The sequence below is a fragment of the Toxorhynchites rutilus genome, chromosome 3 (assembly GCF_029784135.1).
Source record: "Toxorhynchites rutilus septentrionalis strain SRP chromosome 3, ASM2978413v1, whole genome shotgun sequence".
NCBI lineage: Eukaryota > Metazoa > Arthropoda > Insecta > Diptera > Culicidae > Toxorhynchites > Toxorhynchites rutilus.
The window spans coordinates 194,666,975-194,680,042 of record NC_073746.1 but is presented as its reverse complement, the minus strand read 5'-3'; the positions used below and the strand labels follow the sequence as shown (position 1 = coordinate 194,680,042).

General features: G+C 40.9%; 2 protein-coding genes across 4 annotated transcripts in view; both read right to left on the bottom strand.

The window, feature by feature from the left end:
* The window catches only part of LOC129773787 (uncharacterized), a 48,904-nt gene that overhangs the window by 29,990 nt on the left and 5,846 nt on the right, over nt 1–13,068 (bottom strand). The window lies entirely within an intron of this gene.
* LOC129778361 (uncharacterized) lies at nt 4,757–11,762 on the bottom strand. Of its 3 annotated transcripts, none has more exons than XM_055785227.1 (5): nt 11,604–11,762; nt 11,458–11,540; nt 11,304–11,396; nt 6,258–11,246; nt 4,757–6,194 (listed from the first exon to the last, which is right to left on the bottom strand). In XM_055785227.1, exon 4 carries the CDS (start codon nt 8,108–8,110, stop codon nt 6,821–6,823), a length of 1,290 nt encoding a protein of 429 aa, XP_055641202.1. In that variant the 5' UTR covers nt 8,111–11,246; nt 11,304–11,396; nt 11,458–11,540; nt 11,604–11,762; the 3' UTR covers nt 4,757–6,194; nt 6,258–6,820. The 3 variants fall into 2 exon arrangements, with proteins under 3 accessions (XP_055641202.1, XP_055641204.1, XP_055641203.1); XM_055785228.1 differs by having other exon boundaries at nt 4,757–11,246.

Here is a 13,068-nt window from a genome sequence, read left to right as displayed (position 1 = left end):
AGACCAAATTATTCTAACACAACATAACTATAATCACAGAGGTATTATCGAAACTTGCAAACACATTCAAAGAAATTATTTTTTCCCAAAAATAAAATCTAAAGTTACAAAATTTATTAACGTTTGTAAATTATGTCAAAAATCTAAATACGAAAGACATCCATACAAACAGAAATATAAACTTACTGAAACCCCATCGAAACCATTACAAATAGTTCACATGGGTATTTTCATAATAAAAGAAAAGAATTATCTCACTTTTTGTGATAAATTCTCCAGACTTGCATTCGCTATACCTATTCGTACGCGTAATACTGTACACATTCTCAGAGCTTTATCTCATTTCCTATCAACTCTTGGTAAACCAGCACTACTCATAATGGACCAGGAAGCCGCATTTACTTCTACCACTGTGAAAAGCTTTCTAGAAGAAAATCAAATACAATATCACTACACCAGCGTTGGACAATCCTCATCAAACGGAACTATAGAAATTGTTCATCGAACACTAAGAGAACTACATAATATTCTTTCGAACAAAGACTCTACCAAAGATCTTCCTGAATCGAGCAAAATTAACTTAGCAGTTGCAATTTACAATGATTCCATTCATACCCAAACAAATATCACCCCTAGAGAATTATTTTACGGATTTAGGCAAGATATGACGATCCCTGAAGACCTAGACGAAAGAATTAGAATGAAAGAAAAAATGTATAAAGAATTCAAAGAAAGAATTATGGAACGGAAACGTAAAGAAATAGAAAAATTAAACCAATCCCGAGAAGATTATGAAACTTTTCGAGATAATGAAACTGTATATGAAAGAAAAAGAAATAATCTCAAACATCAAGAAAGATACAAAGAAAACAAAGTAAGAGAAAACAGGGAAACTAACATAATTGATGAAAATAACCGAAAAATTCACAAAAGTAAATTAAAAAGAAAACGAATAATCTAAAGTTTATTATGAAACACTTTATTAATGACATTTTTCTACTTTGCAGGATCATAGACGAATATCCGTTTGAGCCCTCACATCATACTCTGGAAACTAACTATGATTTTTACTTCACAGGACAACAGAAGGATGATCACAATTATCCTCTTATTCCTGATCCTATCCAATCCTATCCACTCATCCCACATGGAAATCATGGACCTAAATCAAAATCCTGGCGTTTTTGCCGCAAAGACAGGGAAAGTTTTCATAAAAGAAGGTTTCCACACATTATTACATAGATTTAATTTGAATTTATTCAAAATTGTATTAAAACAATACGAACCAATAATAGCTAAATTAGAAGAAAATCAAAAAATTTGTGAAATTGTTAAAATCATCAAACAAAAACATAATCAAGCAAATTTTGTAATTGAAAACTCAATACCTAGGAAAAGGACGAAAAGGTCACTAAACTTTTTAGGATCAGCCATCAAAATGATAACTGGAAACCTAGACAACGAAGATTTATTAAAAATTTAAAATCAAATTCAGACAATACAAAGTTCAAATAATGCACTTATCACAGAAAATAACGAACAAATAGCAATAAACAAATTATTTGAAGAAAGAATAAACAATTTGACGATACATGCATTTAAACAATCTATAGCAATCAATGATATTATCAAACAAGCTAGGTTGAACTCAGAAAACTCAATTAAATACGAGCATACATTACACATACATAGTATTATATTCAACATCGACGCAGTTAGGCATCAGCTGGAAGACCTCTTCGAATCTATTCAACTCATGAAAGTCGGAATAATTTCCAAGCTACTCCTGCAACCATCAGAATTGGATTTCGCAACCCAAATCCTAGAATCACAAGGCATTAAAATTCAAAGCTATGATCAAACTTACGAGTTTTTAAAACCGATAGCTTTCCATAGCGGGATAAACATAACAATTCTCGTTAAAATACCAAAATTAAGACAAGGGGATTATGAACTACTCAAATTAGAAACAATACCCGTAAGAAACAAAATGATTGCAATAAACGCAACAAATGCTGTTATAAGCAACAACGAATCATATTTAGTAACATACCCATGTTCAAATATCGAAGAAAATTTCATCTGTGACATCCAAAATTTGTTCAATGTTTCCACTGACAATTGCATACATACAATATTAAGAGGAAATACAAGTAATTGCACTTTATCGAATCATCAAAAACAGCAGAAATCAAGACAATCGAAAATCTTGGAGTAATGATTAAAAACGCAAGAAAACCAGTAACACTATTAAACGATTGTGGTTTTGGCCCGAGAAATCTAACAGGCACATTTCTCATAACGTTCGAGAACTGCTCAATTTATTTAAACGGAGTGCAGCACAAAACTCAAAACTACAATACAGAAATCAAACCGGCAGTTCTACCCCTGTACTCAGTTCACATCAACGAAATAAAGAAAGAGATGACACCCTTTGAACAATCGCATATTCAAAACCGCCACAGATTGGAACATATTGAAATAATGACGCAGAAAAGTCGGACTATCACATTTGGAACAATTATAATGTTGTCAGTAATTGTATCAATAATAATTTGATTCATAATCAAAGAAACGAGATCAATTCGTTCAGTAATAACCATCAACCCAAACATGTTAACGGGAGCCGAAACCTTGTCATAACATGTTGAACCGGGACGGTTCAATCTAAGATGGGGGAAGTTATGTACGGAAACCAGCCCAGCAGCACAACAATCCACACTACACATCAAGGTCAGAGAATCATCGAGCCGCGCAGTCATCATGTAAACATTTCCAGCGAACCGTACGATGCCAAAACAAATTCCAGCGCTATCGCTACCGGAGAACCAGATGCAACACGACACATCATGAACGGGAACCAACCAAGATTGAATTATGCTGACTTAGAAATTGAAAGTTATAAAAGGCTTAGCGACAGGGAACTAGAGTTAGTATCTAAGTTGACTTTATAATTTTTTTTTTTTATCTTCGCTTATTTTTCGTCGGCCTATTTCCGCCACTTTAGTGCCAATCACCGACAACAGGGAGGCGACTCCACCTGTTCCTACCTATCAGACTCAACAACTCATGAGCCGGGCCAACTTCTTTTACTTCCCCTCCGAAGGAAGACGTAACCAGAGATTTTTCGCCTCAGAAAATCCCAACGACGCCAGCTGGGATTGAACCCAGGCCGATCGGATTGTGAGGCTGTTACGCTAACCACACAACCACTGGCGCCGTCGACTTTATAATTAAATGTTCGGAAAATAAAAGTTTGTTTTTTTTACACCACCTATGGTGTATAGATCATAACTATACATCCCCGGTTTTCGCCTCGTGAGGCTTGATCGGATCCATTCAGCGGGTGGTGGAGTGGCCATTGCTTTGCGAGTTAATATTGGATGCCGCCTGTTACCTAGTTTCCAGCTCAAGATAATTGAAGCCATAGGTATCGAAGTAGACTCTACCATCGGCCCAATCACCATCATAGCGGATTATTGCTCCAAGCACACCATCATCAGCGACGGATCGGCTACAGCTTTACACCAAGACATCATCAAACTGACTAGGCGGCGTGGTCAGTTCATCATAGCTGGCGATCTTAACGCAAAGCATCAGGTCTGGGGTAACATCCGGCGGAACTCCAATGGTACCATTGTTCAACAAGGACTTGAGGAAGGTCGCTATACGATCCTGAGCCCAGATACTCCCACCAGGTTGAATTGGTCTGGTGCTCACGCTATCATCGACATTTTTATGACCAACATGACGAACATCTCTGATCCCGTCGTTTATCAGGAGCTCAGCTCAGACCACTATCCAGTGGTGGCTGAAGTGGGTTCCTCTGCTAATAGAATGCAGATTTACCGACGCAACTACCACCGTGTCGACTGGGCGAGGTTTCAACAGTGTGTCGACTCTTTCGTAAATTATGATTCCTTGCCTGAGTCAATTGATGACATCGACCAGTGCCTGCAACGGATTGATGATGCGATATCCCGGTCTAGAGATCAACATGTTCCCACACCCCAACTGGTGAGTAAATCTCTGAACCTAGACAGTACAACCAAAGAGCTTATTAGATTCCGTAACACCATTAGAAGACAGTACCAGCGTTCTGGACTCCCTCATTTGAAGACACATTGTAATCGTCTCAAAAAAATAATTCATGCTAGAATGATGGATCTCAGGAATCGGCAATTTGCAAATCATCTTCGCTCTCTTCCAGATTGCGCAAAGCCTTTTTGGAAACTAGCGAAAATTCTAAAAAATAAGCCAAGACCTATCCCTCCGCTTTCCTCCGCTAACCAGAATTCTAATTCTTCTATGCTCATCACACCTGTTGAGAAGGCCAATGCAATTGGTCAGCACTTTGTAAATTCTCACAACCTAGGTCGTGCCATGATTAGCCCGCATGAGCCTGCTGTAGCAGAGGTGGTGACAAGAATTGCTGAACAACGAATAGTTTTACCTGAGGATTCAAAAATATCAGCTGATGAGGTGATTGAGGCTCTGAAATCCACCAAAAACATGAAGGCTGCTGGCATTGATGGAGTAGTCAATCTGGAGTTGAAAAACCTGAGTGTTGACTTCTTCAATCATCTGACAGCAGTCTTCAATAAGTGCTTGGAACTTGGCTACTTCCCTTCTAAATGGAAGTCAGCTAAAGTTATTCCAATTCACAAGCATGGTAAAGACCCCACCAATGCCAAAAGCTATCGTCCAATCAGTCTCTTGTCCTCTATCTCGAAATAATTCGAAAAGATGATTGTATTACTGGAGTTCTCAGACCAGAACAACATCATCCTCCAGGAACAGTTCGGGTTCAGGAAGGGTCACTCCTCTGTTCACCAGCTCGCACGGGTTACTAATATCATCAGGCGGAACAAGAATGTTTCGAAAACATCGGCGATGGCACTGTTGGACGTCGAGAAGGCGTTCGACAATGTCTGGCATGATGGCCTTGTGTTTAAGCTGCATATATACAATTTCCCGATCTCCCTTGTGAAGATCGTCAGCAGTTATTTAGCGGGCAGATCGTTCCAAGTCTTCTTGGGGAATTCCCATTCTGATACCTTCAGAGTTGATGCCGGTGTTCCTCAGGGTAGTGTTCTAGGACCTATCCTGTTCAACATATTTACATCAGATGTTCCTCCCCTTCCGGGTGGCGGCATTCTGTCTTTATTCGCTGATGACACTGCCATCATCAGGGTCGAGTGATCCGTGCTCTGGCGAGAAGACTTCAGAAGGGCCTGGATGTTTTGTCCGACTATTTTGATAGCTGGAAAATTCGTATCAATGCGACTAAGACTCAAGCCATCCTGTTTCCGCATTCAAATTCACCTAAACTTGTTTCGCCTAGCAATGTTTTTGTTCACTTGAACAACAATCCCATTGAATGGTCAAGGGAAGTAGTTTACCTTGGTCTCACCCTCGATAGTAAACTACTGTTCCGTTCCCACGTGGACAAAACATTGAACAAATGCAACATCCTTATGAAAGCATTGTATCCCCTTATCAACAGGAAATCTGCATTATCGGTAAAAAATAAATGTGCTATTCACAAGCAAATATTTCTTCCTCTAATGGAGTACGCTTTGCCAGTCTGGGAGTCGTGCGCAAATACACATCATGCAAAATTGCAAATAGCTCAAAATAAATTGCTCAGAATGGTTCTAGACAGTCCTCCAAGGACGAGAAACTCTGAAATCCATCGTCTGGCTGGTCTTCAAATATTGGAAGAGAGGAAAGTACTAATTCTGGCTAGGTTCAGAGATTCTTGCCGAAGATCGGATCATCGCATCATTAATGATCTCGCTTAGTTTTAAGTTAGTTTTAGTTAGGTAGGATATTAAATTTCAATTTCACTTTAATCATCTCCTGTTGAGGAGAAAATTTTTCAAATGTTAGTATACTTCCAATTGAATAACAGGGACTATTAGTCACTCAAATATAAAATTTTCTAATCAAAGCTGACAGGTCTTTCAGGCTAAACACTTGAAATGTAAATTATATGCCAACATAAATCAATGTAAATAAATAAACTTTTTACTACTACTACTAAAAAATATCTTATTTTCTTTCAAACCGTAAACCGTAACCGTACCGTACCGTAAACCGTAAACTTACAATTTCGATCGTTAATTAATTCCCAATTTTATTTCTATTTCAGGTTATTCAATGGAGGAACGAACCTTTTGTCGCCAAAGAACCTTGAAACGTAATTAAAAGCACTGCTTTAATATGATTTTCAAATAAATATAAACATAAATTACTTTTCATTCGAATTTTCCCTTATATATACCCTTTTTCAATACTATTTCACTGATAAAATTAAATTTGTGTTCACAACGTATTCGCACTACTGGTTTTATCTGTTTTTTTTTTTGGTTTTTTGTTTTTATTTACTTTCCCCCCATATCACTGACATACGGAGCAAGAGCGAACAGGTTAAGGAACGCCAATTACGGATATATATAAGACGGCGCCAGTGGTTGTGTGGTTAGCGTAACAGCCTCACAATCCGATCGGCCCGGGTTCAATCCCAGCTGGCGTCGTTGGGATTTTCTGAGGCGAAAAATCTCTGGTTACGTCTTCCTTCGGAGGGGAAGTAAAAGAAGTTGGCCCGGCTCATGAGTTGTTGAGTCTGATAGGTAGGAACAGGTGGAGTCGCCTCCCTGATGTCGGTGATTGGCACTGAAGTGGCGGAAATAGGCCGACGAAAAATAAGCGAAGATAAAAAAAAAAAAAAATTACGGATATACTGTTGTGTTTGGTTTACTGCCCTGCGGTGTTAACATTCCCCTGCCCGTAACATCCGGAAGTTCCGGATTTACCATCAGACTTCCAACACCGCTAAGTTTGCAACAGGTCGCCGATATACACCTCTAGCCGTTCGCACTAACGCCTGTCTTACTCTTCCGTCTGATCCCGGATGCAACTCTTCCACAATCCCTCGAATCCAGCTCTTCCGTGTTTTTCCGTCTACTATGAAGACCAAGTCATTCACTTGCAACGGTTTCTGTTCCTCGAACCACTTAGTGCGTCTATTAATCGTTGGTAAATATTCTTTGCTCCATCTCTCCCACATTCGGTTCGCTAGGTACTGTGAACGTTTGTAAGTGTCTCGCAAGGCTTGCGCTGCGTTCAGTGGTTGAACGATCAAGTCTGCAGTAGTTACCAACCCACGAAGAAAATGGTTCAGAGTGATCGCTTCATCCTCTGCCGAGTCTTGTGGCATATACGTTAGCGGCCTGGTATTAATCATATCCTCAGCTTCCGCTAACGTTGTTTGCAGAACCTCGTCGGATACCGTTCGTCCATCGTCCAGCGTCTTCATCGCCTCCTTTACGGACCTCACCATTCGCTCCCAGATACCGCCCATATGTGGCGCCGCCGGAGGATTGAAGTGCCACGCTGTGGTAGCGCTTGTAATACTTGTTGCACAGTCGCTATTTATCTTCATTAGTACGTTGTCAGCACCCACGAAGCATGTCCCATTGTCTGAGAATATTTCCTGTGGTACTCCTCGCTTACAACAGAATCTTCGGATAGCCATCAAGCAGGATTGTGTTGAAAGACTAGGCACCACTTCCAGATGTACCGCTCGTACGGCCAAGCAGGTGAACACCGCAACCCATCTTTTTTCTCTTCTTCGCCCCACAGTAACTTCTATCGGACCTAGATAATCGATACCTACAGAGCTAAATGGTCGCAGATAGGGCGTAACGCGCTGCACCGGAAGAGGCGCCATTCTGGGGATACGTGGCTGACATCGATGTACCCTACACCACACACACTTGTTAGTTGCTTGGCGAATGGCAGTCCGAGCATTTGGGGTCCAGAACCGTTGCCGAAGTTCGTTCATCACAGTTTCACGATTAGTATGTCCGTACTTTTCATGGTAGAACTGAATCAGCTTCTCCGTCATCGCGTGTTTTCGTGGCAGAATGATCGGAAACCTTTTATCAAACGGCATATCTTCCGACATTTCCATCCTTCCGTCCATGCGAAGCACGCCATCTTTGTCCACAATCGGGGTCAGCTTGTAGAGGCAGCTACTTTTCTTCACCACCTTTGGTGAAACTTCACCAGGTTGTTGGTCAAGATTCTGGGCGAGCGTACTCATTTCATCCGGGAAGCCGTCGCATTGTGCTTGCTTCCACAGAACAATCTGTGCTCTTCGAAACTCGTTTCTCTCGAGTGGACGCTGTATCGACAGTACCGGTACCAGAATGTGGCGTTGTTGATTTTCCGTTGCTTTCAAGGTTAATACTGGTAGCCCTAAAACTTTTCGCTTGCAATTGTCGATGAACCTGACAACACATTTCACGTGGATCGCCGCCTATGGCGATTCGGTATTCCCGAAACCCAACGATTGCATGAACCAAAGATACTAGCATATCAGGGCCTTTTAATAATTGTGAATTTAGAGAGACATCTTGTACAGTAGCTGCTGCGTCCCACACGAGGCGTACCTTACCTGGTTTGTTGGGGTTTAGTACGACATTAAGTGGGAGATACCATACCTTATTGGAAACAATTGCTTCGAGTTCTTCCGGGGTAGCAATATGGGGGTACCCTTTCTCCTGGTACTCGTCGATTTGCTTGCAAACATTTGCATAGAGCTCAGGATTCTTCTCTAACTTCCTCTCTAGTTGCTTCATTCAAAGCCATGGGATAGCTATCCGGAAATTGTGGATCATCCGTCATCCAAATCAACCCAGTTTCAAAACGGTCACCGATTCATTTCGTTGTTTTCTCGAGGATTTCGCGAGCTCCCTTGTCCTCAGCAGACTCTAAAGGAATACTAACTACTGATTCTTCCAACGTGTAGTGAGTCTTCAGCAGTTCATGAAGGTCTTCATTGGATACTTCATGGTGGAATCCCATAAATTCACCATTCGTTTTGACATTCGTTCGCGTCGGACCATAAACCGACCATCCAAGCTTGCACCGTACAGCTATCGGATCCACAACTGCTCCGATCTTTGCTTCAAGCGGGGCAAATGAGTGAATATTATTTAGCCCGATTAACATTTCCGGTCGTCCATTGTATGAAGCAATAGGCAGACCCCGCATATGCTTATACTGTCGCGCGAGGTTCCCTGCGTCTAACACTTGTGTAGGCAACATTAATTTTTGGACTGTGCGAACTGTCTTCAAGAGCAGTTTTTCGTCTGCACCAACCGCTGAAATCCAAAGATTCATTCGTTTCGAATCCTTCTCTTCTCTAGCGATGTCAGCCGTCCACTTTATGGTGAGCTTCTCGTGTACTCCAACAACCCCCAAACGATCTGCCAAGCTCTTTTCTATCAGGGTTACCGAAGCACCTTCATCCAAGAACGCTAAGATGGTGATAGACCTTCCCTTACAATGGAGACAAACCGGGATCATTCGGAACAGAGTGATGTTGTTCGTCCAAATGTGCGCGCTAGTACCAACTGCACCGTCGTTCGGATGGAGAAGGTAATTGTGTGGCTGTCTGCATTCTCCGACGTTGCACCGCAGTTTAAATTTACACTGCGCCGATCCGTGTTCGTTCAGACACACGTGGCACAGCTTCCAATGATCCACAACTTTCATCCGGTCTACGTATGCCATGGCTTTGAAATCTTGGCAATATCGCAACCGATGATCTGTACGCTGACACACTTTGCATGGGTTCATATTTCTCTGATGTCCACCAGCTTCACTGTGATTGAATACTGCTCCCTTTTCCTTCGATTTACCTTGGATTTTTCCTGTTCGACTATCGTGGAAAGGTTTTGTGGTAAGTTCCATATTGACATTCGCCTCGCAGGCCTCCGAGACTATTTCGGAAAGGAACGTCCTGAGCGTAACCTTTTTTCTTTCCTCGCTTGAAGCGCACCCACTCACGCTTGTCGTTGTCCGGGAGCTTTTTGACCAGATCTTGAATAAGCAAAGGATTTACCAAATGTTGTTTGAGATCCGCTGCCTCCAGGTGCTCGCACAGCTGCTCTACTGCCGTTCCGAAAGAGATGAATGTAGCTAGCTTGCCAGTTTTCGGTGGTTCCAATCTGTGAACCTTCTCCAGATGACTCTGCAGCAATTTCTCCGGACGACCGTACAACTGGCGCAGCTTTTCTATAACTCTCGGGACTGATTTCGGTAGAAGAAGCTGTCCGCGAACCATCTCAAGGGCTTGGCCTTTTAGACATTCTTGAAGCCTTACAAGATTCTCGATATCTGAATATCCACAGGCCTCAGTGGATGCCTGGTACATTCCGTAAAATAACGGCCAGTCTTCTGGCTTCCCTGAGAACATGGGTAACTTTTTACTCACTCCGCTTCTCGCTGCCAACTGTGTTTTGGTGGGTGCGGCACGTACCTGCCCCTGCCCGTGTTGGCTTAACCGGTCGGCGTTCTTCGTGATTTCACTCTTTTTCGTTCCTTTACTTTTCTCCGAACTGTTATCGGATGTATCCTCCGATTCGTCTTCTGATTCATCATCGGAATCATTTTCAATGTCACCATTTTTATCCACATTTCCATCTTGAGCAGCTTCCAATTTCAGCAAATTTTCATTCGTTAACTTCCCGACCTTCGCGCTAGGTACTTTCTTCTGCTCCCCAGATGTTCCTTCACCGGCATCAACCTGTTTAGTTGTTGATACTTTAACCGTGGATTTTTGTAACCGAGCCATCGCTTTGTCCATAGCCTTCATCTCATGATCAAACGACTGCTGTCTCATTTCCATTCGTTTCAATTGCTCCTTCCGCTGTCGCAGAATATCCTCCTGTATCTTTCTATTTTGTTCTTCTTCCTCTTCGCGCAGCTGATTCTCCATCAGCATCCGCTTCCTTTCATCTCCATCTCCAGCTCTTGCTCCATGCGTTTTTGCTTCTCTTCCATCGCTTTCAGCTTATTTTCCAGAGTAAGCGCACAGTCGGATTTGGCGCTGGAGTGATCCGATTCATCACCAGCTTTCTTAGCGCGATTTGTCTTCCTCTTCAACCGTTGACATGATTCTCCTGCACAGTACCATGTGTCTTTTTCTTTCGCATCGGGCTTGACACAACGGACATGGTACCAACGTTGGCAACCATCGCAACCAATCATCTCCTCATTTTCGGTTGAAATTTCTCCACACGATGCACATGGAGTCTGCGTTAGATCCAGAACGGGCGGTGTAGAATTGGCCATAGCGATTTGAAGATATCCAATTCTCTTTACTTCTTTTTGAGAATGTTCGGATATTGAACTAAATTTTTGTAGCAGCCCGTGATTTGTGGCAGTTCAAACTGCAATAATTATATTTATTAGTTTACAAATTCAATAAATTCTATCACTTAACTTACAAGAAGTAGTACACTTTACCCTCTTGCACGCTACAACCGTTTTATACCGTCCACGAATTTATTTATTATTCGTCGGCTTTTCCTGCTCTACACCTGTTCAATATTACACAGGTAAGTATCATCCTAATTATGAATTGCATGATTATTTACTTACAATTTCGATCGTTAATTAATTCCCAATTTTATTTCTATTTCAGGTTATTCAATGGAGGAACGAACCTTTTGTCGCCAAAGAACCTTGAAACGTAATTAAAAGCACTGCTTTAATATGATTTTCAAATAAATATAAACATAAATTACTTTTCATTCGAATTTTCCCTTATATATACCCTTTTTCAATACTATTTCACTGATAAAATTAAATTTGTGTTCACAACGTATTCGCACTACTGGTTTTATCTGTTTTTTTTTTGGTTTTTTGTTTTTATTTACTTTCCCCTCATATCACTGACATACGGAGCAAGAGCGAACAGGTTAAGGTACGCCAATTACGAATATACTGTTGTGTTTGGTTTACTGCCCTGCGGTGTTAACAGACTGCTTTGGTGGCAAAACCAGCCACCGTAAAACACGGCGCTTTTCAGGGCCATTAAACCATTCAAAGAAGAGTTATTAAAAGTTTTTCACAATACCAATGCATTCTAAAGTGACATAATATGACATATATAAACTGTTTTTTTTGTTTATGCTTGTTCTTGAACACCAATAAGTTCAAGTTCAATAAGTTGGGTTTTTTTAAATTGATCATTCAGTTTTCACAAATCCATGTATGGTTTCCGAATTAAAAGTGGCTTCAAATGACAACACATTGTATGCAGGATGGCATTAACGAATTTTCTCGGTAGCAAGAACTGCTTTCTTTAGTTGATAACTGATGTTGAAAATTGACTGACGTTACATCTGCATTGTATAGAAACATAACTAAGGAGCAACATGATGAGCTATGTATTTCCTGCTGATTTGTTCTTATTTGAAAGGACTTTAATCCGAAGGTCATCCGTCCCTGTATTTACTGTTGGTTTTTCAGAACGCTTATAGCTCGTTTATTTCTCGACAGATCGTAGAGTTCGTCTCAGTTCAACTCCTGAATGAAAGCTGTCCCCTTTGTATAGTCCTACGTCACTCCGGTTATGTCCCCGACATTACCCACCCGTCTTTTTTTTTCTTCCGAGTAGCTTCGACCTCTGCTCTCTGCAATTAGATTCACTGTATGCTTATCTTTGGTATTCTGATTAACCAAATAGATTGTGTTACCAAACTCGAAAATTTGCGCTTCAATATTTCTCTTCGAGTCACAAGTTAAATGGAATTTTTCCGTCGTATAATGGGAGGAATAATCCGCTGGATCTCTGCTGCGTCAGTTGCCAAATATAAGAAGTTTTTGAAGATTATTTAACTTGAACTGTATGAAATGAAATCAACGTAGTGGCCAAGAAGCTGGAAATGACAGAAGCTGGTTCGTTATTGACACTATCTAAGGAAGCACATGTGATGTTGCGGGACGATAAGGTTCATATTGATTTACCAATACAACAAACTAACTGTACTGAACTGTACTAACTGAAACCAGTACATTACAATTGAATCGTTTATAAGTAGTATTTGTTTGCCTCCTAAGGGATAAGGAATGCAGAAATATTTTAAAAATATTCTTTGCGTTACGTTATACTAATTTTTTCTGAGTTTCCAGAGATATGTAAGAAGTCGGTTGAAGTATATAGTGTAGGATATAATAACTATCTCAATTTAAAAGACTGGCCATAGA